Here is a 27697-nt window from a genome sequence, read left to right on the forward strand (position 1 = left end):
GACACTCACCGATTCATTGAACTTATTTGCAAACTTATAAAGCTGGAACATGGTGCTGTCTCGATCAAAAATGTTCTCAAATGGCTGAGGAGATAAATAAAAGAAAATATATCAAAAAAATTGATATGATAGTAAGTTTAAGAACTGAAACCAAATTAGAGGCAAATGTCGACTCATGGATGAATTTTCATAATTATCTCAGAATTTCCTTGGGTTTTGAATGAGAAAAAGAAGGAAGCTCGTGAACTGTCTAGTGACTACTTATTTCCAATGGGGGAAAACAATGATATGTGCTTAATTGATAAAATTAAAATGCATCATAATCACAAAACCAACAATTGATGACCTACTTGTGAACAACGAACGAACTTGTCAAATGCTAAATCTGTTGCTATTGATACCAACCTTACAAATCCTTGCAAATTCTTCTTTGATATCGTCTGGCTTCAGCCTTGGTATATCCTGAATGCGTTTGTAGTATTTCTCCACCTGTGCTGTATAGGTTGGCAGTAACGAGGCATACAGTAGACGACTTGGTGAGGAGTCCTGGCATAACAGAAAGAGACAGAGTGACAACAGTTAATAATGCATTCAAAATCTCTAGCACAAATCTGGTACGATTAAAACCCAAACTTTGTTATACCCGAAAGCTCACATTTTTCAGGGAATGATTCCTGGCTCACCTACAGTAGAGTTGGGTTTATTATTACTTCATCAGGTCATTTTTTTGTTCTTTTCTATTTTTTTTTTTCCGTTTCCCGGTATGGTCTTACCTTTGCAGTAGTATCAATTTCACATGTATAAACTACATAACTATTACAGAAGCTCTGTTAAAATTGGGCCATCAAATTTCCCAAACCTACGAAATATTACTCTATGTAATTTGACAAGCCACCATACTCAATTTTCGTTACTGTATGAATATAAACTACATAAATAACGAGTAATTATTTAAGGATTCAATCCAGTTGTCATTTATTCCCCTTTTTTTCATATATTAGCTTCAAATCAAATACTATATTAATAAAAAAATTACCAATTTCTTTTTGGCACTTTTTCTTCATTTGCAATAAAAAAACAAACTTGTCTGATTGATCTGTAACGGATCGTTACAGGATTTTATGATTCTATAAATTCACTGTAAATTGCTACTTTTAATTCTTATTAATCCATGTGGCTATACTGCTGCCAGTAGTATAACCTATATCTTGTCAAGAGGACCATAGAATGACTGGATATATCTTACCTTGTTTAATTTAAAATCACTCTTAGAGCAGGCGTCCCTTAGGACCTGTACCAGCACACGTAGGCAAGCCTCCACATAACTGGATCTTCTCACGTCAAATATATACGTAGGGTTAGCCATGATAGTGGTCCAAAACCTTAGAGGTAGTCTGCAATTTTGGTTGGACGAGACAATGTATAATATAATTTAAACAATGCACATGAATATTCATAGCTAAATATGTCAACTTCGATTCTATACCCGACTTGACTTTCACCTCTTTAACAGTGAGATCGTAGCTTCAGTGTTGAATCTCTCCACGAGTCTGCATTTTGGATGGACGAGACAATATAGGATATAATTTAAACAATGCACATGAATATTCATGGCTAAGTATGTTAACTGCAAATCTATACCCGAATTGACTTTCACCTCTTACAGTGAGATCGTAGCTTCAATGTTGAATCTCTCCACCAGTCTGCATTTTGGTCGGACGAGACAATATAGAATATCATTTAAACAATGCACATGAATATTCATGGCTAAGTATGTTAACTACAAATCTATACCCGACTTGACTTTCACCTCTTACAGTGAGATCGTAGCTTCATTGTTGAAGCCTCTCCACCAGTAACCATGTAGGAGAGTGACAATGCTTGTACCGGACGGACAAATAAATTTAAATTTCGTTTCACTTTGTCGGTCTCCATAGACTATCAAAATCCATGCTGGTTTAACTGTAACACCATAATGATAATGTTTTTAAAATGCTAGTATAACTTACAGGTAAAATGAACCACTATAGGCAACAAATGTTAGTTCAAGAAAAAACAAAAAATTTATTTACTTTATTTCCTTTAAGTATTAAAATGAATTATGATAAACGAACTAGGGAATTAAAAACAATAGAAAAGAGCAACTAGAATTGAATAAAAAATATAAAAAAATTGAAATCAAAATCAAACCAGTGACCTACGGGTTAGCACTGATCTTGTAAACCAGAAGCCACCCATTCTCGTCTTAAATTTCTTAAAACCTTGGTTAATTACTTATTTTGATACTTTACTCATCTTAATGAATGAGGTTATGTCTAAAAACAAGCGATTTACGAAAAAACAAAATTCAAAACTGAAAGCCTGCATGATTGTCTCATACTATGTCAATTACAAACTTCTTCTTGCATATAGATTTGAAAGAGAATAAAAAAAAATGTATTCTTACACATTATTTTTCCAAGCGTTCACAACCTCTGGACCATCTACAGAATTTTTGGTTGCTTGCCGATCAAAGAAATCGAACAGGTACTTGATGCACTTTGGTACCTGGCTCTCTTCGTCCGAGAGCATCACACGAAAGGCCCCATCCACATATTTTTGTAGAGCATTCTAGAAACGCAAGGTAGAAAAAAAAAATTGTTAAAGACTTTCATAGTATATCACACCCATACTTACAAATCTTGGAGACAAATAGTGACAAACTTTTCCTAGATATCGCCATCGAACTTGTTCGTACTCATTTAAGTCAATGACATTTTATGTTCTGGTAGTAACGAAAATTAAACAAAACCAACCCCATCCCCCCCAAAAAAAAGTCAGAGTTAAAAACATACAACTGACCTGGATAGCTAAATACTTTGAAAGCGGGCGGGGGAAAATAGAAGAAAAAAAAACGCATTCAGGAGAAGGTGTACTAGAACATTTTATCTTAAGAAAGAAAAGCACACACACACACACACACACATACAAAAACAACTAACAAAAGTGATACAACAGGAGAACACCTAAGTGTAAAATGGCTTGGTGTAGGACGATTATTTTATAAACTGAACAACGAATGACTTACCCTGGTGGCTGGTAGGAGGGGCAGGAGGACCTCCTTGATTCCCTTCTTTTGGAGACGTCTCTTATTTTTGGATTTGTGCTGTATGTCATCCGATCCCTCTGTTTCTTTGATCTGTGCAGAAAATTATCCAGTTAGATCCTCTAGATACAACATAAACACAACACATAACAACAACAAAACAACAATATGGGATGCATGAATATGTATAGAGAATGATCCAATCAGATCCTCTATGTAACATAAAGGCAACACAACAAACAACAACATGAGATGAGTTAATCTGACCAGAGGATGATCCAATCAGATCCTCTATGTAACATAAATGACACACAACAAACAACAACATGAATGAGTTAATCTGTACAGAGGATGATCCAATCAGATCCTCTATGTAACATAAATGAAACACAACACACAACAAAATGAGATGACTTAATCTGTATAGAGGATGATCCGATCAGATCCTCTATGTAACATAAATGACACACAACAAACAACAACATGAGATGACTTTATCTGTTCAGAAAATGATCCCATCAGATCCTCTATGTCACATAAACGCAATACAACAAACAACAACACGAGATGACTTAATCTGTTCAGAAAATGATCCCATCAGATCCTCTATGTAACATGAATGACCCACAACAAACAACAACATAAATGAGTTAATCTGTACACAGAATGATCAAATCAGATCCTCTATGTAACATGAATGACACACAACAAACAACAAAATGAGATGACTTAATCTATACAGAGGGGGATCCAATCAGATCCTCTATGTAACATAAATGACACACAACAAACAACAAAATGATATGACTTAATCTGACCAGAGGATGATCCGATCAGATCCTCTATGTAACATAAATGACACACAACAAACAACAACATGAATGAGTTCATCTGTACAGAGAATGATCCAATCAGATCCTCTATGTAACATAAATGACACACAACAAACAACAAATTGAGATGAGTTAATCTATACAAAGGATGATCCAAACAGATCCTCTATGTAACATAAATGACACACAACAAACAACAACATGAGATGACTTAATCTGTACAGAGGATGATCCAATCAGATCCTCTATGTCACATAAATGACACACAACAAACAACAAATTGAGATGAGTTAATCTATACAAAGGATGATCCAAACAGATCCTCTATGTAACATAAATGACACACAACGAACAACAAATTGAGATGAGTTAATCTATACAGAGGATGATCCAAACAGATCCTCTATGTAACATAAATGACACACAACAAACAACAAATTGAGATGAGTTAATCTATACAAAGGATGATCCAAACAGATCCTCTATGTAACATAAATGACACACAACAAACAACATGATATGAGTTAATGTGCACAGAGAATGATCCAATCAGATCCTCTATGTAACATACGCCCAACACAACAAACAACAACATGAAATGAGTTAATCTGTACAGAGGATGATCCAATCAGATCCTCTATGTAACATAAATGACACACAACAAACAATAACATGAATGAGTTAATGTGCACAGAGGATGATCCAATCAGATCCTCTATGTAACATACGCCCAACACAACAAACAACAACATGAGATGAGTTAATCTGACCAGAGGGATGATCCAATCAGATCCTCTATGTAACATAAATGACACACAACAAACAACAACATGAATGAGTTAATGTGACCAGAAGATGATCCAACCAGATCCTCTATGTAACATACGCCCAACACAACAAACAACAACATGAGATGAGTTAATCTGACCAGAGGATGATCCAATCAGATCCTCTATGTAACATAAATGACACACAACAAACAACAACATGAATGAGTTAATGTGCACAGAGGATGATCCAATCAGATCCTCTATGTAACATACGCCCAACACAACAAACAACAACATGAGATGAGTTAATCTGACCAGAGGATGATCCAATCAGATCCTCTATGTAACATACGCCCAACACAACAAACAACAACATGAGATGAGTTAATCTGTACAGAGGATGATCCAATCAGATCCTCTATGTAACATAAATGACACACAACAAACAACAACATGAATGAGTTAATGTGCACAGAGGATGATCCAATCAGATCCTCTATGTAACATACGCCCAACACAACAAACAACAACATGAGATGAGTTAATCTGACCAGAGGATGATCCAATCAGATCCTCTATGTAACATAAATGACACACAACAAACAACAACATGAATGAGTTAATCTGACCAGAGGATGATCCAATCAGATCCTCTATGTAACATACGCCCAACACAACAAACAACAACATGAGATGAGTTAATCTGACCAGAGGGATGATCCAATCAGATCCTCTATGTAACATAAATGACACACAACAAACAACAACATGAATGAGTTAATGTGACCAGAGGATGATCCAACCAGATCCTCTATGTAACATACGCCCAACACAACAAACAACAACATGAGATGAGTTAATCTGACCAGAGGATGATCCAATCAGATCCTCTATGTAACATAAATGACACACAACAAACAACAACATGAATGAGTTAATGTGCACAGAGGATGATCCAATCAGATCCTCTATGTAACATACGCCCAACACAACAAACAACAACATGAGATGAGTTAATCTGACCAGAGGATGATCCAATCAGATCCTCTATGTAACATAAATGACACACAACAAACAACAACATGAATGAGTTAATGTGACCAGAGGAAGATCCAACCAGATCCTCTATGTAACATACGCCCAACACAACAAACAACAACATGAGATGAGTTAATCTGACCAGAGGATGATCCAATCAGATCCTCTATGTAACATACGCCCAACACAACAAACAACAACATGAATGAGTTACTCTGACCAGAGAATGATCCAATCAGATCCAATATGTAACATAAATGACACACAACAAACAACAACATGAGTTAATGTGCACAGAGGATGATCCAATCAGATCCTCTATGTAACATACGCCCAACACAACAAACAACAACATGAGATGAGTTAATCTGTACAGAGGATGATCCAATCAGATCCTCTAAATATGTTATATGCAATAAACAACAACAAAACAACAACAAAAGACATGGGATGATGTAACAATCAGATCCGTCACAAAGTGAATTAATTCACAACAACAAACAATAATATGAGATGACTTAATCTGAACAGAAAATAAGCCAATCAGATCCTCTATGAAAATACATTCAAACACAACACACAAAATGGAATGATATAATTTGTACAGACAATGGTCTAAATTTGATCCTTTTTGCAAACATAAATTCAAACACAAAACACAACATGTGATTTGTACAGACAATGATCCAATGTGATCCTGTTTGCAACATAAATTCAAACAACAAGAAACAACAACACGAGATGAATTAATCTGTACAGAGAATGATCCAATGATCAGATCCTCTACGTTAAATACATTCAAACACAACACACAACACCAAGCAACATGGGATGATGTCATCTGTACAGCAATTATCCAATCAGATCCTCTAACCAACATGTATTCAAAAACAACAACAAACAACAACAACAACATGAGAAGATGTAATCTACACAGAGAATGATCCAATGAGATCCTCGTAACAACATGAAATTCAAACCAAGCAACATTTATCATGAAAATGGAACAGTGAACGATTCTAGAGAACTATCCATTGGCAGAACAGACAACTGGTATTCTGGTCACAGGCCAATCCTAAATAAGTCAAAACATGTCCTTGCTCTTTCAAATAGTAATTATTTCAGTGACCTGACCCGACACCTGAAAGTTAATCAGGAAAGAGACCGATGTCAACGAGAGAAGATCACTCCTGGCAGGGGGTGATGTCTTGCTTGGACTGATACTGACATAGAAAAATCAAAGTAAAAGTGAAGAGAACATACCAAATGCCAAAGATTGACGCCTTCCTCAATGGTGGCTTCCACCAAAGTAGGACTACGATGAAGAGGAACCTTCTCAGCGATGTCATTAGCTAAAGATACGAAAGGTTGAAATGAAACAGAAATAAAAAGTAAAACATTCCACCACTACCACCAAAACAAATAAAGAAAGAAAGAAAAACACACCCAAAAAGCCTCTTTCTCATGTAAATGAATCATAATAGAGAAATGTCAACATGTCAGGATGGAGTACAAATATGACAAATAAATATAACATGTAATGAATTGAAACAAGATAAACAAACATGATGTCTTTCGGCTACATTTTCTCTCGAGAAATGGCTCTGAATGGTCTGAGCAAATGAAATATTGATAACAGAATGAGGACATCCTTGACTATTATCATAACATTTTGTTGCTGTATATTAACAAAAAAAGTACCAAAAATCTATCACATAGCCTGTTAATCATCCAAAATTAAGCCATTTATATGAACAAAGTTAAAATCATGTCCATTGTATGATGGAGAAAAGTTTAAGACCTTATGGTGACAAACAATAACAAAAAGGCTGCAATTATGTAAATAAAATAAAAACAGCTCTCTTGTTCCTGTTTTCTTTCATCTTGTTCATTTAATAAAGTAAGAAAAATTCTCTCGGACAACTTAACTGCTTAAATCCTTTAAACTTCATAGTGAGTAATCTGAAAATGTTTCTACCATTCTTTTCCATATGATTGCACAACAGGTATTCAGGTACTGTATATACAATGCATATTTTCTATCTTTAAGTGCTTAGATATATTAAAACAAAATTAATAAAACACTAAAAAATTTCCCATCAGATCAACTTTCTTCAAACAAAATGCTACAAAGTTGTTGACTTCTCTCTTTCGTTGTTCACTTTTGTTTGACAATTAATCAGCTTGACAGCTTCATAGTTAATATCAATGTCTTGAAAATGTTTCAGCCTATAGCGTTTGGTAAAATAATTGGAAAGTAATTCATCAGAACTCCCTATTAAAATTGCTAGAAGACATTTCAGCAAATCCGATATGATGATGACTGTTTATCTGTTCAATCCATGTATTATTTTGCGACAAGAGTGAAGGGAAACAAAGTTGGCCCCATTCAGGCAACCCAAATAGCCCAAAGAGTTGCTGAGATACGCTGAGATACAAAAAAGGTTTGCTGTGTGATCGTCTCTGGTACAGCTAACTTTGTGCACCAGGGACAAAATCTTTATATGGGCTTTTTCCGGAAGTCTGTCAAAACTTTCAGCAATAGCAGTAAGCATGCATATAAAGATAGACAGAGAGCAAGAGAGAGAAAAAGAGAGCTAATGCTTAGTACTAAATATTTAGGTTGCACTACATAAATTGTTCACTATTTATAGCGTAGAAAACATTGGTCCGAAGGCCACAAGCTTATTCACTCCTAAGCCTTCATCATGCCGATACTGCTATGTAGAAATTATCACTTTTAAGCTATTGGGAGAGTGTAATTTACTGCGCTAGCGGCAATGCAACTTGTGAAGTGACCAATTACTAAGCAACAAGAATTGAAAAAAGAGAGAGTCCACAGAAGTTTCTTGTTTGAAAATTAGAGCAGCGATTTTTTTTTCTTCTTACAATTAATTTATTTTAGAATCATTCATTAAGTCCTTTTGCAGCTAGAAATATTATATTTGATGGTTAAACTGTTCTTAAAAACTATCCCTAAATTAGTGCATGATCATTGATCTGAAGAATAGGAATAAGAAACGTTAGCAGTGATAGTGTGTGAGAGACGGTGATAGAAGATGTTTCTGGGATTTCATTTATTATAAAACTTATTAAATCCAGTTTTGTTTCAGTTTTGGGCCCCAAGAACTATTCTTTTTCCATACAATGTAGAGTCTTTCATATCATGTAAATTTCAGCCAAGTTCAACACAATTACGGAAAGAAGAAAAAAATTGCCAAATTGTCTTTTCCAATATGAGCACTGAATGTTCCTCTGAATAATATAATATAATATTTAATAAATTCAACCTTTATAATGTACTGCAGAATTGACCTACAGAATCTGCTTACATTTCATCGCTAAATCATACCATCTTAGTCCTCTTGTCTGAGGTGGTCCACTTGTTTTAAGAATCTAGTTACATCTTGTAACTAACATCGTAACATCTACAGTCCATTTTGCAAGAGGTCCGATCACACTTTTCCCAGCAGTTCTTCTCTTTTTCGAACTCATGCAAACAGACGGTCTTTCAGCTAATTATTTAACAATGACATCAACATTCTTTTGGCCTAATATTCTCTACATGATGTTTAGGCTAGGCCTGATACATATCTGATGTGGTATTTGTGAAGACATATTTAAGACAATATTTACTTTGAATAGAACGTTTTTTTAACTTAAAACAGTATTTGGATTTTTTTTTTGGGCTTTCTCATGGTAGTAGCTGAAAGGTAAAGAAAGTCTGAAGTAACATAAGTGTTTTGTGATGGAAGAGATGGTTGTAGGAAAACATGAGCTTGCAAACACAAACTGCCTTAAGGCATTTCCGTTACCATTCACAGGCATTGGTTGAAATTAATGGACGAAAAAAAAGTCATATTTAGCAAACTATTTTCCAAAACTTTTCTGCCAAAGCTAGCTTTAAGCACATTTAAGCCGGTACTTGGACTATGGATTAGAATGCTATGCAACACAATGAATGGACAATTTTTTGTTTGTTTTAACATCTTAACGAACTACTTTAAGGTTTTATAAACTTTAGTTAGCCATCATTGGAAATTGCTGTTAAATAATGAAATGAACAAAACACAGTTTTTCGACTTAATAACGTCCCTGATGCATATTAAGGGACTTTTTGTCTACTGAGAAACATAAGAAAAGTACCCGATACGTTACCCTCTTGAATACCACCCTTGGTCTCAATGCAGCAGGTGCAAAAACAGCCTGAGTAATAATGAAAGAGGAAAACCCTGCAAAAACCACTAAGACTGGCAACAATGCAGATCGTTCCATTCAGCAAAACAATAATAAAACTCACATGGTCATAAATTGTTTAAAATGAGATGATTCATAGATATATATAGAGAAAACCTCCATTTCACTTTTTATTTTTTTAAATTTCTTACTAGTTAGTACCGCATATTAAAATTACTTTTTTAACTATTTCTACAAAGTATAAACAAACTGGAATTGAGATTTTTATTGTTTTTGATTTGTTTTTGTTCCTAAGCAGACCGAGTATGGCAGACAGTGATGTATATGCTAGATTTGGTTAACGATGACAATTACTTTTGACTGGCATTTGCAAACAGACAGAATGATCATTGATTGCCTGATTTAGCCATGCAGAAATCCTACAATGAAAATACCGATCGTTCCATTCAGCAAAACAATAATAAACTCACATGGTCATAATTAATTGTTTAAAATAAGATGATTCATAGACAATTATAGACAAAACCTTCATTTCACTTTTTATTTTTAAAAATTTCTTACTAGTTAGTACCGCATATTAAAATTAAATTTTTAACTATTTCTACAAAAGTATAAACAAACTGGAATTGAGATTTTTGTTGCTTTTGATTTGTTTTTGTTTCTAAGCAGACTGAGTATGGCAGACAGTGATGTATATGCGAGATTTGGTTAACGATGACAATTATTTTTGACTGGCATTTGCATACAGACATAATGATCATTGATTGCCTGATTTAGCCATGCAGAAAACCTACAATGAAAATACAATAGCAGGCCAGCTTATGCCTGCCTGTCATGAAAATGTTCAGCAAACCATTCGCATGCACTAGAGATGTTTCAATTCCAAGGAATATGTCATTTCCTCAAATAACTTCCTACTATAATGTGTTCTAGTAAACACTAAACAGGAAGTCCTACTATATGAGAAGTTAGAACAAATAGGAATTTATAAGAGACTCAACATTTTGTCAAAGAGCAAGCATACCAAGCTGTGTCTAAAAATTCTTAAAATGCCCTTTCCCTCCCCCCCCCCCCTGTTTGTTTTAATCCCATAACTCAGGTTTGATAATAAACATTGGTCATGCAACAAAGATTATAGAAACAAAATTTCAAACGTTTCACCGATCGGCAGTGTCCATAGCCTAGCTGGTTATGACTTCCACGGAAAGCATTAAAGCTGCTTCCGTTTGAAACTTTTCTAAGATTGGAAAATAATTTTTATCGTTCCGTGTTCACGTGATCAAAATCACACGCTGCTTTATTACTGATTGGTGTATCGTAAGTAAATGAATTTATGATTGATAGGACAGTCAAAGAAATGAGGAGAAGGAAAAACGTAAAAAAAAAATGCTGTTTTGTTTCATTCTGTAGGGTGAGTGTGCCATGAACCCCATAAGAAAAGAAAAAGGAACAAAGAAGAAGAAGAATAGGAATAAGAAGAAGAAGAAGAAGAGTATATATGTTACATGATGCATGTGAAATGAGCCATGGTTAGAGATGGGTTTTTATTTTCATGTTTTTTTTTAGCATTCTGGTGAAAAATGGATGATAAATTAGGTTGTGACCTTTGACACTTACGCTGAAGAAAGGAAGTCTCACTTATCTCTGACATATCTGTGGTAAAAACAACAACAAACCTAAGATGCTGAAACAATTGCTGCCCAACTCTGGAGAGGGGATTATTTTTGCAATTAACAAAAAGATCTGTTAACACCGTTCTTTTGGCTCGTTAGGGACAACGAGACGTTCAATTTACGATAAGCACATATTATGTATAAGAACTACTTTGTTTAGATAGAAATCACAATATTTAGATATGTTTTCTGTGTTTGGATGGGTTGTTTTAGTTTATGTTATTATGTTCTGCTAAAACTATTGTCAAAGCTTTCTTTTTTCTTTTTTTTTTAGCAGATGATTCAATACATGCACAGTAAAGCTCCTGATTATCCGAACCCTTGCATTAGTGCTCAATGAACACAAAGTGTGCATCTGCTTGTAATGTTACTTTCCCCTGAGTGGAGCTAGTTTAATAGTGAAGTTGGTGCCACAGGCTATCACATGTGTGCACTCAAATATGTTGACGTTAGGCCTTGTTGTCACAAGTTTCGACAAGAGACAAGCTTCGAGGGTATTTTCAATCGCAGCCACTAACTAAGTTTCAGCTTTGATCATCAAGTGAAATGTTTGTAATCCAAGTCTCTCTGACATGAAATATACCGGAATCACACCTGCAAATTCTTCTCGTAATCATTGAAGACTTATCAAGATCTTTTTAGACATATTTTCACAACTAGCACATAGATTGAGATACGTCACAGCGCTAAATACAAAATCTTTGGAGATCTGTGAACAGGATAGATCCCTGCGAATTAGGACCCCTGCCCCCCCCCCCCCATCCCCCATAGCGTTCTCTACAGCACTTTTAGGATCCATATGACAGCACACTCTGCAGAAACATTGAATATTCCCACTGCCTACAAATTTTACAACCAAAACGTGGAGCATAATCAAATATGCAGACAGGACTCGGATGGAACGGTGAGCAAACAATCTCTAATCTAAATTTTATTGACAGTCTTTAACTCTAGTCTAACATGGAAGGGATTATAGCCGTTTCTAGAACATTAACCTTTTTCTTATGATACAACATCATGGCTTACATTCCTCTCGGTTTCGCCAAATTTGTCAACAAGTTGACAGCGAAGTAATCCCAACAGCAATCTCTTTTTTTATCGGCACCGATTTATTGGGAGCTTTAAAATGTCGCCGTTTTAATCCGATATGGATTTCCCTCTACCTTACGGCATGAAAGCAGAGAACTCTGCTCATTTGACTGAATTACAGCGTAGCAACAAGAGTAAATATAGCACTATAGTGTAAAATTTAGTCTAAAGTAAAGATGCTTTTAAGTTTCAAAACATAGTGCATAGCAACATGATATAACATCCATGGAAATAGTTCACTGGAATATAATTGGAGTGGTTCTCAAAATGACTGCCAGAACATTCTACTTGGGCGATACTTTAGGATAGCCATCATACTACATTTTTCTTGCTTAATTGACGTTTATAGGATTGTTACAATGGCCACCAGTCGGATCATCAAAGTGGATGCTTGCATTTGCATAATTTTGCTGTTTCTTAGAATTTTTTTGTATAAAGATTTACCTACTGTATTACACATGCAGAACACAACAGGAAAAAGTAGCATTGATTAAGTTAAACTGTTTTGATATTCTTGTGAATCTTTGAGGTACATAGTCACGATGCTAACGCACACGTGAGTTGTATCTGTGCTTTCTTGTATATAAAGTAACATGTTGTGAATTTAACATTAGATACATCTAATGTCTGGTTACCAACAGACACACACCTTTGTACAAACCTCATGTTTTAGAAAAAACTCTGTGGATGAATATTAGTGAAAATTTACACCTCCAATCACAGTTTATTAACCAGACCAAGTTCACCAACCCATCCAAGTGACCCCATCCCAATCCCAATATGACCCATGCATCTCTAGATGTACCTCCCAGCATTATTATCCCCACCTATGTTATCTAAACAGTAGCATACTTTACTGTAAAGACAGCTGCTTCCTTTAATTTCATCTTACTAGCTTGAATACATAGTTTTGTAATGAAGATACTGTTAAGATCAAATCCCCCCACCCCTCCCCCCCCTTGCCACCCTAACTTTCTCTGAGTTATCCCCTTCAAAATTCTCTGAACCAAGGCCAAGCACAACACTGTAGCACACACAATTAACACTGCTGTTACCAGACAAAGCAAGAAGCCTTCCACCTCCCCCACCTCCTCCCCCACCCACCACTCCCGTCCCCCTGCCTGTTTGCATCATCATCATTCCATTGCTAAGTGTGTGTGCTGAATAGTAAACATTACTATATCCTTTAATGAGATGTGCTTGGTGGATGCTTCTGTTATGGGCAAAATATAAATACTTATGAGATGTATTAAAACAACAAAGTGTAATGTCTTCCTTACCGGCAACTGTCCCTCCTCTAGCCACAATATCTGACCGGTTAGCCAACTGAGCATTGGGATGAGCTTGCTTCCTGATTAAAGCAACACGACAGTCGTCCCCAACCTGTTATTAAGCCAAGAGAAATCAACTGAAAATTAAAACGTTGTAAATATTCCCATATATGTAGAATTCAATTGCTGGTAAAATTTAGCTCTGGGGACCAGTGGTCACACACGATGCATGCAGTGTTCTTGTAGCTCTAAGCTGCAATATCTATGACCCTCTCTATATCAGGTTGGAATACTACTAGTGAAATTCTGTGTACTTTTTGTGTATTTTCTATGATGGAATGTAAAGTATTGCTTTGTATCAACTTTTTTAAAACTATTTGTTGAGAATGTACACACTAGACATACAATGTACACACCAGGCATCTCTCTGTGGCTCTTATCTCAAGTATTGCAGGTTTTGAGTATCATCAGTAATACAATACATATAAATTTATCAAGTTCTATTGTGTATATCTAGTATTGCTCTATATCATTGTCTGAGGACTATTAGTCTCATGATAGATACAATACACGATACATATAATACATGATACATACAATACATGATACATACAATAATACACACAATACATGATACATACAAAAACGACTAAACATGGAAAATGCAATGTACATCTAGCATTGTTTCATACCCTCACACACATCGGCAGGACAAATATTTTTGAAGAAAGATTAAAGTGTTTTCCAATATGTTTGGTAAATGGTTGATAAGTTACCCTGTAATCTTTCAGTGTGTTAATCTTCTTCCAACCATCTTTAACCTCCGAGTCGGCCCCTTCATCTCTCAGGACTAACTGACCAGAGACTCCTTGTCGCCATTCTATGGATGTAAACATTAAAGAAGGTAACATGAATCAGATAACATACTACATTAACAAAGAGACCATGACATACTGGCTACATCAGGAACATACTTTGCGTAGTCCTTCTAATGTATGTTCTTCTCAGGCTGACATTCTTGAATTTAAAGAAAAAGGACTTTCAATCTTTGGAAGTGTCAGATAATCTAATCCTGCGGTTAGCAAAACCTGATCACATTTGGAGCAATATTTCTCTACAAACCATAAATCACCTAGAACAATGAATTTCAACTGAATGAACAAAAAGCATATATATATGCTATACTGCTGGGAATTTTCTACATAGAACCAACTTATGATACAGTATTTGGCATGGCAGATGATTTATGCGCATATGGAGCTTTCATTCCCCATTTAATGCATCATTTCTATTTTTGTTATGCGAGTAAGACCATCCCAAAGTGTTAAGGCCCCATGGACTGGGAACAAAATTTCACTGTCTCTTTTGAGATTAATTTTGTGATAACCTCCCTGCCTTCAATTACAAATCAAAACAGCTGCATGAAGCAGTCGCACATCTTACCGAGATCCATGTCACTAGCAATAGGACGGGCTGAATACGGTCTGCCTCTGTTTAAGTGGTCTAGGATCTTGTTTTTAACTTGCGTAATCGTGTCAACGTTCAAGACTGTCACAGACGCAATCTCTCCATCTTCCTCGTTAGCTACAACTTGCAAATTCTGCCAATGAAATGATTGCAAGAAATATTTGATAGCACAATAGATGGATTGTGCAACGAACTTTGACCTCAAAAGCAGGAAAAGAAATGTTTGTCAGTTTTCATTGTATACATAATGAATCTCACATGTCCCAGAATGTAAGTGTAAGTTCAGCCTCCACAACTGTCATGTCAGCCTTGAATATTGAATTCAGTAAAGGAATGACCAAGGTTCTCACAACTTCATCAAACTGTATATGAGCATCCAGCATGTGGAGATCCGCATATTCTATGTTTCTGACAGTGAGTCCATCATTATATGTTTCAACCAATCCTAATGATGTCTATTGATGTCTATATGATGCCTAATGATGTTGTATATTGAATTCAGTTAAAGAATGACCAAGGTTCTCACCACTTCATCAAACTGTATATGAGCATCCAGCATGTGCTCATCGCTGAGTGAAAATTGAGACTTCCTGCTGACGGCATCAATGGGACCCTTTTCAATCACACACTGTATAGCGCCATACAGTTGAACAATCTTCTCTGCACCTGCCGTCTAAAAAAGAAAATAGATCAAAAATAAAAATATTTTTAAAAATCCATAAAAAAAAAATCAATTTGATTATACATGAAGTATAATTTGTGTCAGTAAAAGCAATTGCTGTCATGAACCACAATCTGTAATATTATAATATAATAATATTTGATTCTTTTAATTCTTTGTTACCGTTGATAAAGGATTGCTCTCACAGATCAAAACGTGTCCCAAATGTTCGCTGACGACATGAAGGTTAAAATATCGACATAGGTTTTACGTATCTCTGATTCATTCAAATATTCAAAGTAAAAGATAAAGATAATAAGACCTACCTCGAGGTAATCATAAAGACATATGGCGACCCAATTAGAAACTAACTTTTCTACGATGCTTTCATTTCTGTGGAAAAAGGAGAAAGAAAAGAAAAATAAGAAAGGAAAATCAACCATTAGGAACAGGCTGTACAAGGAATGAACTAAACCATAATTGTGGTCCATTACAGATATTGTACGTCAGTTATAACTTCAGTGATGTCGAATGGGGTGCCTTTGCCTACCTCAGTATTTAAGAAAGTGGTTAGATGCTGGGGCATACTCTTGTCCGTTGGATGGGGACGTTAAATGGCTGTACCGGGAGCAGGAATTGGAGCTAATTCACACCCCTGCCTTATTATCCTCTGAACAGTTATCGAAAAGAGGAGGCTTTAAATAAGCCGGTGTTCATCCACGATCTAACATGGATAGGGTCTCAAATAAGTTACTGTAAAGCTTCCTGATCCTTGGGACTCTAAACTAATCAAATGTAAACTAAACTAAATCAACTTTTTGTTTTTGACTACAACTGTGGAGTACTAATTTCAACATTTATCTACAAGTAACTGATGAAGAGCTTAGTTTCTCAGAGCAGCACACATATAACTTACAATGCAACCAATACTAACAGATATGGCATGGCACTAAGTCAGTGTATATCGACCAGTTGCTGGATAAGCAACAACTCGCAACAACCATCACACAGGTAAATTATTTAAAATTCACCCACCTTCTGAAGAGTTGGCGCGGTCGGCCCTTTTCTACGATGTCCTCTATTTCTTCTGACATGAGAGTCATCATAACACTGTACAATGGAGTCAAGCAAAATGATGTTAATTTTATTAATAAATTCAGCAGTTATACTTCCACTAATTTGGTTAATATGCAAACCAGGGGAGCTTGGAAAAGGCTCACTTTAGGGATTGTTTTACATCCTCACAGCAATACAGCTGCTGAATAGGCCTGACAAGAGGGAGAGGGGTCTCAACCATCAGGGGGGTAAAGATTGGGGCCCAGGATCGATTCGGGCACCAAAAGAAATATGGAAAAGAGAACAAGGCATTCTCATTTCCATAACTTCCTTAATAAAAAAAATGAAGACTTCGTAGGAAAAGAGTGTTGTGATGTTAGTGTGAACAAGTCCTGAACTGACTCTCAATTTTGTAAGCACCTGTTGCTGGGATTCCAACACTTACAGTCAGTCAACATAATCATCTCTTACGTTACACTATTTACCTTATACCAACATCTTACATCATTTGTCTTACAAATATTTTATATTTATATTGTCTTATTTAGACATATAGATTAAGGTGTGCAAAGATTTAAGCGCATTGACAATCAGCCAGCACATTGAATCTTAATAGTTTACTCTCTCTTTCTCTTTCTGCCCTGCCACCCACTGTCCAGCTCCACCACCTCCCCTTCCCTTCTTTTAAGTTTCATCTAGTAAATGGCTTCATAAAATGGAGAATATTAAATTTGACTTTGCTGAATGTGGCAGGTTACATTAGTATACGACTCACTCGGTTAAATAGTCAAGTTTCCCTTCCAACAGCAGTGCCAAGGTAATAAGGGAAGCAATATTGACTCTGAAAATAGAACAGATCATACTATTAATAATGTCTATTTATCTTTGTACATAAGAAAAACAAAATACTTGACTATATGTAGAAAAGAATAACTTAAAAATCAAAGATAAACACAGGATCAGGAACTAATTTAGTGTTCACATATTAATTGAATACAAAGCAAACAAACAAATGTCTGGGAAATGCTTTTCTTCAGTGTGTGCAAGTCAAGTTATATGTAACTTTGCATTTGTTGTAGCGATACTGGATAAATTATTATATGGAAAACACAAGCTATGTGTGTTTATCAAACTAATTTTCAAAGAACAGTACAACTGTTAATTAATCTTGGATCTGCAAAAGATGCCATCATTCTCACAAAAATTGAATGAAATTCATTACGTACTAATAACTAGGCAAAAAACTCGATTAAAGGTCGATTAAAGACCAAAAAAGTGAACTTGAAGCGATCAGTTGTGATGTCGTAGATTTCGACTGACACGTTCCTTTTACCTTCCTCGAATATTTCCATTCAAAATTACTTCAAAATGAGATGCATCACAATGTTATGATACATCGCATTCATCTGCAGTTTAAGAAATTCACACCGCCTTTAGGTTTAAAGTTGCAACCCGTCCAAGGCCAAAACAATAGAGTAATAAATACAGCCAAAAAACAAATCTCACTTCCCGTCTCCTCTCTCAAAAGAAAGATAATATACCAGAGAACATGTCCCTTATGAATATTTTTTACGTTTACCTATCCATCATAGGAAGGTTCTTCTCCTTATCCAGTGTCCTAATAAACACTAGCAAGAAACTTTTGTTGCTAATCAGCTCAGAGAACTTCTTCATCGCATCTACAGTTTCTGAGACCTAATAAACAGAAAGGAAAAGCGAGAAAAGAAAAGAAATAATTTATTGGGCGAGTGGATGGGGGAATTCTGGGCAAATTCTCTTCTTAACATGGCGATAATGTCCTCCTGATGTCAATGGGGATAGGTTGAAGATGAAGTTTCAAAGAAATTACAAAAGCAAATTGTTGATATTATCTGTACAAACTGTTTTCTTGTTTATTTATCGCTCTAATCGGACTACAAATCCTGCATCGCACAGCTTTACTATCATCATCAAACAAAAAAATACTCTCTACATTCGATCAGAGAATACATCGCTCAATTCAACTAACAAGGACTGAACATACGCCAAACAGGTAAAGAGGTGACTCTCACAAATTAGATTTGCCACAAGTATAAGGACACAGCATGAAGCTCATTACCCAACCATATCAACCCGGGGGCAGAATCGCACCTAAGTCTCGCCAAGGTGACAACGGACGTTCCCCCCGACACTTCCAACTAGACCACGGACAAATTATTAATTGCACAGATAAAGGGAAACAAGAGTTGAGACTCACCATGGGTTGTTCTGTCGTCGGTTGTTCGTTCAGATTGAGGAAGAGCATATTCTTGACGTACTCGCTCCTGTCGGTGAGAGGTAACACTGGAAGCCCTTCTGGGTTTGTTTCAAACTTGTCCATAGCTGTCTGCAGCATGGCAAATACTAGAGTGAGAAGAAGAGATGGGAACAGATTAATGAGCTGTCTATAAGAAAGAAAGCATTTAAAAGAGTATTCCAGAGGTTTGAAAGAAGAGGACTCATAAAATATGATGGTCCCTGCCGCTCCCATTATGAGAAATAACTTTAAATGAATTTGAGTGGAACAAAATTTGACGGGGTAATATTTAATGACCGCTGATTTATTCTGTTCGTAGTTATCAAGGGGTGTATTTTGTTCATCTAATTAAGTTATTTCAGTTACATCACTACATGAAACTTGATCTGTAAATGCCATCTTCAGTTTGCAATTTATCCTTGCATAATAAAGATATTTTTAGTCTCATAAAGTGCTCTCCTGGTCTGCAGAATTTGTATCACTTTGAACAAGAGATTCAAGTTGCAAAAGAAACCAGGGTTTCATTTCAAAATTTCAAAATATCAGTACAAAATGAAAACTCAAATTGTCAGTACGAAAGATTTCGAAAGGTATCGCCTTAACATACGAAAAAAGAATAAATAAAGTAACTGACAGTAAATTAATTGGGACACTCACATTCCCTAAGTTCTTCACTGATGTTGGTCCGTACGTTGGTCAGTTCCATTATGAGTCGTTCCACCTCTTTGTTTTTGCTCTTCCTGAGACAATAGATGATGATGAGGGCGATGCAGACGATGAGGATGAGAAGCCCACAGATACAGATGATGATGTAAAGTGCCGGATCTGTCACGTACCTCACGTAACCGATGTCAAAGACCAAAATGGTACCGTGCTTGACCTGTAAGGAAATATTCGAGAATAATTCAAATGTAACCCTAAAATATCGTCATTGATGCCGTTATTTCTACATTCACTTCACAGGCGACATTCCAAGGATTTCCCTCTCTCTGAAGCACTCCCTGAAACCATGGCGATGCTTTCTTAGTTATCTTGTGCCTTCTAATCTGGTTAGAACTCATTCATCTTATTACAACCACTAATAACACTAGCATAGAAGCATTGTAGAGAATAGACCATGAATGACACAGTACCATCACAGATATCATCCACTCACTCTGACGGACATAAATACATCCAAACACACGAACAGACTGACAGATAAGTTGCCATAGTATAATATTCAGTCATATCTCCACTTATCACCAAAACAGAACCAAACACTTACAGTAACATAGGGCAAGCCTCTGTCTGTCTTGCTCCCGTTGTAGAATTCTGCAGCAGGTTGGTTTTCAGGTGGAGTACAGTGAATAACTCTCTCAGCAATTAACTGTATCACGCACTCTTTCGGTCCAACAAACACCTTTATTTCTTCCGGGTTGGTCGCCGTGTCGATATTTGACCCCTGATGAAACCATAAAAACAATATTCAAAAAGTGAGGTATTTTCATCAATTATTGATGGGTTGCCACATTTGTGTACAGGCCACATCACCAGCCTATTAGTCACAGCCACATACTTACTCTACTTACTCCACTACGCCACTTACGCCACTCTACGCCACTTACTCTAACAAAATTGTGATTTTTCTATTTATATATATATATTTTTATATATATATAAAAATAAGAGGCACCTGACGTTACGATTCTACCAGGAAATGGCAAACCGAAATGAAAACAGACCAAGGACACGGTTCCACATGGAGAGACGGATTGGCGACTAAATTTGACCATAAAACCACGAATAGAGTAAAAATTGAGGAACAAAGGGCAGGAGTTTCAATTTCTTAAGAAAGCTATATAGTATACCCTAATTACGGTATTCAACTGCTTCACAAGAATATGATGCAATCCAGTTTCTTTTCTTCTTTTCTGTCCACGAATATATAGAATTGCATACACAATGGAGAGTTTGCCTTGCTACATTTATGTATTAATATATATATATGATTGACCACCTAAAGGAAGCTAGAAGCACTCAGTGGTTTCACAGCAGAAACAGCATAAGCCATGTTAACTTGAATATATGAATGCAATAGAGTGACAGCCAGAATAATCCCCTCACCACACCCTCCTCCCTTCCCCCATCAGCCAACATGACATCATTTGCCTTGCTAGACAAAAAAAAAAAGGGTGGGGAAGCAACATAAAAGTGAACCCAAAAAATGAAAAATTACACACCAAAATTTCAAGTGGAGTGTCCATCCCGTGTTTAAACTTTAATTCACTGTCTTTGAAAGGTTCATAGTTGGGATCTGGGAAGAATTCAAACACGAAACCGTTATCTCTCGTCCAGTTTTCTTGAGAGGTCACTCCGTCCAGTATGAAGCCGATCACGACGTCCTGTATGCTGTCGCCGTCGGCCTGGCGACGTTTTCGAGAACCTTCTTTCGGTATAGTCGGTGATGGACAGGTCATCTTCTTGGCAGGATCACTTGCGTTGGGGGAGCATAACTACGGTCAATGTAATGAGAAACATTTATCGGTCATACATTATGAGAAAAATATTGCTCAAAAGTGGAAAACACAGAAAGTAATATAATATTTTGGACATATTTTGTATAGAATAGGTCAAGAACTCTTCCTATCGACTTGGGATGAGTTACAGTCTACTCGAGAAGGGAATGTACTCACCATTTCGGATATAATGTCTTCATCCCGTTTGGCGATGATCCATGGACTTTGAATGAGGTCAAACCTCTCTCCAGTCACTGTGAGTTGAATTCCACCCCTAGAGAGAATGAAACAAGAGCTTATGACGGCTGGAGTTAATTTAGTATGATGCCGGGCATGATCCATGTTGATGATGTGATTTGCAAAAATTCTGAATCAATTTCACACAGTACAGATTATCCTTAAAGACTAGGAGTGCCTACTGTGTGAAACACTGAGCACAAAACAAAATCACTCTGTGTGGAGCCGAGCTGCAGGGATACTGCAGCCCACTCAACATCCAACTAAATCTCTGACAGAATGATTTAGAAAAGGCAGCAAAGCTACAAGGAATGGCTCTTAATGGTAAGACCTCTTGTGAACATCCCAGTTAGGCTTGCAAGAAATATGGTCTGACCACAATTTAGGGACACTGAACACTCTAATGTAATCCCATCTCTGCTTTTAGAGCCAAGTTTGAAGACTCCTGCCAAGGCATTAAATCACCCTACCCTTAGAATTAACTGAACCAATATAGCAATGAAACTGCCCGCTTAACCATAAATGAGTCTTACTAACCATTTGGGGGGGGGACCCAATCCGGACAACTGCCTGTTTTATGTTTGTACATTTTAGCCTCTTACTGCAACATGGTACTGTTTCTTGAAGCATTAACAAAGCTGTGGATCTTTGAACTTTTCGGCCTAACATTTCATGGACATAGCATTAAAAATCTAACAAAAGTCTGATCTTCAGGCAAATTAGGCCGAGACAAACAAAATAACTCACGCTCTGATGGCCTTCAGTGGTTCAATCGCTGTTACTTCTGGGTCCAATTCAAAGGAAAATTTTCCCGGTACTGTTTTATCTGTACTCCCTTCAAAGGTAACAGTCACGCCTAGTTCCAAGGCGTCAGCATCCACCTCCTCTTGTTTGGCATCTTCGGTTTCACAATAAATGTAGTCGGCTGTCCTATTCCTGATGACACAAAGAGAGGAATGGTGATTTTAGAAAAATTGACAAAATGTCTAGCTGCTATTTGAAAGTTGTCTCTCATGGTAACATGAATGAGATTGAGCAGTACAAGTGGCCCTCTATTTAAATGAGATGAGAGTTTGAGTACCATACTGTACTCCATATAGTATACTCCATAGGTACACATGAGGACTTCAGCAGTACTCCTCCTCCACCAGCCTGAACTGTAGTTGGAGGGGGCATTGTGGTCAAGTGGTTAAGAAGCAGTGTGGACTTGTGATCTAAGGATTGCAGGATCGAATCCTGGCCAGATCATTGAGTTGTGTCCTTGGGCAAGTAACTTTATCTCCATTGCCTTTCTTCACCCAGGCGTATATTTGTGGCTGCACCCTATGGAAAGTGTCCCAGGGGAAATTTATGGCATATGTCATACCCTACTTTCATTAATTGTGGCATAGTTCATACTCACACAAATTTACAAGGTACTCTTCCCATGTTGACCTCCACTTCAGTTCCAACATCAAGCTTCTTGCCTGTGATCTTTACTGTTGTACCACCAGAAAATGGACCTCTTTTGGGCTCAAAGTTTGAAGTTGTTGGATCCTGCAAAATATTGAGATAAAATTTCATTCCATTTGTCAGTATTATTTATTTGCAGGTAATAGGTATGATCAACTTCAGAATGACACTAATACATCTCAATGAGACCATCAAACAGTGTGTGATCATGGTAATATCAAACAGAAACATGCTTAACTGAACAATATCAACTGAAATGATGCTATTGGTTACGTCCTTATCATGAATGGGTTGATATAAAATGCTATTGGATATTACTACAGCATGACTGGTATGAGGCTATTGGTTATGTCCATATCATGAATGGGAAAATATCAAATGCTATTGGATATTACTACAGCATGACTGAAATGAGGCTACTTGTTATGTCCATATTATGAATGGGTTGATATAAAATGCTATTGGATATAATCATATAATGACTGGTATGAGGCTATTGGTTATGTCCATATCATCACTCGGTTTATATCAAATGCTATTGGATATTACTACATCATGACTGGTATGAGGCTATTGGTTATGTCCATATCATCAATGGGATGATATCAAATGCTATTGGATATTACCATATCATGACTGGAATGATGCTATTGGTTATTACCCTTATCATGAATGGGTTGATATAAAATGCTATTGGATATAATCATATAATGACTGGAATGAGGCTATTGGTTATGTCCATATCATCACTCGGTTTATATCAAATGCTATTGGATATTACTACATCATGACTGGAATGATGCAATTGGTTATGTCCATATCATCAATAGGTTGATATCAAATGCTATTGGATATTCCCATCATGACTGTAATGAGGCTATTGGTTATATCTTTATCATGACTGAGATAACTTGAGATAACTGCTAATGGAATTTATCCTATAACTGGAATGAAGTTGTCAGTTGCCATAAACTGGCTAGGACTTTTGTAGAAATTTTCATGTCATGTCCAAAAGGAGATCAAATGACACAGGCCATCTGTTGAGAAGTGACTTGATACAATACACAAACCAATACACAATACACAAATACACAATACATGATACACACCATACAAAACAGACCAATACACAAACCAATACACAATACACAAATACACAATACATGATACACACCATACAAAACACAATACACAGACCAATACACAAACCTTGTAATTAAAGCTGTTTAAGAGCTCATCTCGTTGTTCATCCGCTGATTGGACATCTTTTTCAGCAACAACAATGACGGCACTGCCTCCTTTCTCTTCCGGCGATTCACCTGCTTCACATGCGATACTGAAAATGAAACAAGAAAATGGACCAATTCAATTTAGTCAATAGTTCATTCTTGTCAATAATTCAGTCTTCAAGTGATCCAGACTGTCAGAAACTATCAAAACTTGAACAAAAATATTATCTACATGACCAACTCATAAGGAACACAACTGGGCAAATTTATTACTAACGAAAATTCTTACAGAAATTTATGCAAATTCCTTTTTGTGGGATAAATGCTCAGTAATTGTTAACATTGATCATAAGCATGTCAATGTAGATGAGAATGATTCCAGGCCATAGCATTTTGATACCCAGCCAAAGCATTTTTGATACTGTTACCAGACACTAACAACATGTCTCCAAGGTCAAGGTAGGTTAGAATAAAATACAGTCCTAATGTTGAACCAAAACCCAAATTTTTAAGGATATGACATCTTCTGTTTGGTTTCCTATAAAACCTTGAATTTAGTTTTGCTGGGTGTGCAATAATTCTTTCTTATGTGTGCAATGTAAGGAATGAGTTTGATGATTGTAGTTAATCCATATATAGTTAGCCCTGACACATTAACAGTTTCTGGAGAAAAAAAATAATTAAAATTCCTCTGAACAAATTTAGTGGACAGACACACTTTTTACCTTTAACAAGATTTTACCAGTTTTGTTATATACTGTGATCTTGTAACAACATTTACCAAAATAGAGCTTCTTTACTGATCTTTTCATTTCATTCCTGTGATGTTCTGATATTTGGGTCGTGTTGCCATAGAAACAACTAAACTGGTTTCGCACCTTCATCAAATGCGTTGCAAAAAAAGGGGGAAACTATTGACTGATCAGCAAATTTAATAAAAACATTACTTGAATAAAATATGTTAAAGACACATTTCTTAGCTCTATAGGCTATCTTTGGATTCTTGATAAAGAAATCCTTTTACGTGTTTGCAATCTTTTCTTGTTTTTCTATGTCTTTTTGCAGATCGATGAGACAAATAATAAGAAAAATCACCACAAAAAATAGTCGCAGGAAATCCTTTTGGCAATCAATACTTTGCATTGCATGAAGTAACCATGGTAACAAAGATTCAGCTTTGTTTATTTTAAACTACTCGGCAAGACATTAAGTTGGCAATGGTTATGTTGAAAGAGTTAATAGAAGTAGAACACATGTAAATTTTAACAAAATTGAAGAGAAAAAACCCAAACACAAAAGACGATATTTTATAGTCCACTTAAGCAGTGCATTGTGATTTCATGCTGAGACATGCAAATACAAAAAAACACAAGCATTGTATTTTACATTATTAGCTCTTGAACCATCAAGAAAATCCTTCTAATAAACATTAACATCTTCTGCAGACTCACATAACTTTCATGGCATGTGTTTAGAGGGTGAGGCCATACCCTTATCTGGATTCATAATTATCAGCAAGAAATTATAGGGAGGACTAGGCCTTTATTTCTAAAATGTTTTTAGCACTATAAATTATCTACAAAGATAGTTTACTCTAAAACTAGGTACACAATGGACAATTTAGCATTGGGTGGGGGGGGGGGAAGGGGACTAGGCCTTCATTTCTGATATGTTTTTAGCACCAAAAATTATCTACAAAGATACTTTACTTTAAAACTAGGTACACAATGGCAAATTGTAGCATTAGGTGAGGGGGGGGGGGAAAAGGGGATGAATCAGTGTGTCTTACACTATCCAAAAAAGAGATAGGCAGGCAACCGCCTGTTTTGGACTGGGTGCTAAGATGTTAAGTCACAGATGCCCCTCCCCTCCAAGAAATTTTGGTACTACAAAAACAGGCAGGCTCCATTGAAATTTTTCAGGCCTTTCTTTGTTGATGTACATATCATGGTTGCCACGCTTTTATGCAAATGAGGCTCCAGACTTGTTCATGATCAAAACATATCTTACGCTTTACTATGAAGCCGTCACACTAATGAAGGCATAATACTTGGCTACCTATAATAAGCCTAAAAGGTACATGTTTGCTAACCCCTTTTGTTAATATTTGGTGAGGGGGGCAGTCAAAGAGCCACGAGCCCCACCCCCCATCCCCTCCCCTCCACCTCAAACATGACATGCTCTAGCCATATCTTTTCATCACAGTTTGATTTATACCTTTAACTTCATCTCAAATTTCTTGAAAAGAAAAACACCTTGCTTGCGTAAAGTCATATCATATGAAGAAGAAGTCTTCAAGTGAGGATTTTCCTGACGTTTCCAGACTACAGCTCAAAATTTCAAGGACATTCAAAGACCTAGAAAAGAGGCGTCCCTTTTTCCCTTCTCTTTTCCAGACTTTTCCCAATTTCTGTGTGGAAACCGTGACATATTCTAAAATAATTCAGAGGGCTTCGTCATCCCTTTTCTACCGTTTATAACCGACAGAAATATGAGTTCATTTTTTTACTTGTCCATATCTTTCCATCCTAATGTCATTCGTTATATTCCACTTTTTGTTGAAGAATTTTCCTTGATTTATTTCCTGTGTATAATTCACTCACTACCACTCATTAAGAGTTTTATCAACTTAAAATACATCTTACCAATCCAATCCAAATGCCTTATTCTAATACATTCATGCGAAAAAGGAAGTCACTTAAAAATGATTATTAAAATGATTATGACCGATCTGATTGAGTAACAGTCTGCAGGGATTGTATCTTTTTGCCTTCCTTCCTCTATTTGTGTTTTTAAATTTTTGTGCCATCGCTAATAACCTTCAGGAGCAGACTTTCGACCTTGACAGAACAACAAGAATTCACAG

At 36.3% G+C, this 27697-nt stretch overlaps 1 protein-coding gene across 4 annotated transcripts in view; it reads right to left on the bottom strand.

Annotated features, from left to right (window-relative positions):
• Window positions 1–27697, bottom strand: part of LOC139961540 (plexin-A4-like) — a 162266-nt gene that overhangs the window by 6205 nt on the left and 128364 nt on the right. The window contains exons 15-38 of one of the 4 annotated variants that reach the window (XM_071960797.1): window positions 24812–24938; window positions 23553–23686; window positions 22898–23086; window positions 22091–22187; window positions 21638–21910; window positions 20683–20859; window positions 20073–20295; window positions 19377–19522; window positions 18720–18835; window positions 17916–17981; window positions 17120–17194; window positions 16411–16477; window positions 15950–16096; window positions 15400–15556; window positions 14733–14836; window positions 13966–14068; window positions 11541–11576; window positions 9885–9932; window positions 6990–7078; window positions 3068–3178; window positions 2447–2610; window positions 1247–1394; window positions 406–546; window positions 10–84 (exon numbers count right to left, since the gene is read on the bottom strand). In XM_071960797.1, the coding sequence (XP_071816898.1) occupies window positions 10–84; window positions 406–546; window positions 1247–1394; window positions 2447–2610; window positions 3068–3178; window positions 6990–7078; window positions 9885–9932; window positions 11541–11576; window positions 13966–14068; window positions 14733–14836; window positions 15400–15556; window positions 15950–16096; window positions 16411–16477; window positions 17120–17194; window positions 17916–17981; window positions 18720–18835; window positions 19377–19522; window positions 20073–20295; window positions 20683–20859; window positions 21638–21910; window positions 22091–22187; window positions 22898–23086; window positions 23553–23686; window positions 24812–24938 (3013 nt within the window). Of the gene's footprint in view, window positions 1–9; window positions 85–405; window positions 547–1246; window positions 1395–2446; window positions 2611–3067; window positions 3179–6989; window positions 7079–9872; window positions 9933–11540; window positions 11577–13965; window positions 14069–14732; window positions 14837–15399; window positions 15557–15949; window positions 16097–16410; window positions 16478–17119; window positions 17195–17915; window positions 17982–18719; window positions 18836–19376; window positions 19523–20072; window positions 20296–20682; window positions 20860–21637; window positions 21911–22090; window positions 22188–22897; window positions 23087–23552; window positions 23687–24811; window positions 24939–27697 lie in introns of all 4 variants that reach the window. The other 3 variants (XM_071960796.1, XM_071960798.1, XM_071960800.1) reach the window with 3 other exon arrangements.

The sequence above is a fragment of the Apostichopus japonicus genome, chromosome 20 (genome assembly GCF_037975245.1).
Source record: "Apostichopus japonicus isolate 1M-3 chromosome 20, ASM3797524v1, whole genome shotgun sequence".
Lineage (NCBI taxonomy): Eukaryota > Metazoa > Echinodermata > Holothuroidea > Aspidochirotida > Stichopodidae > Apostichopus > Apostichopus japonicus.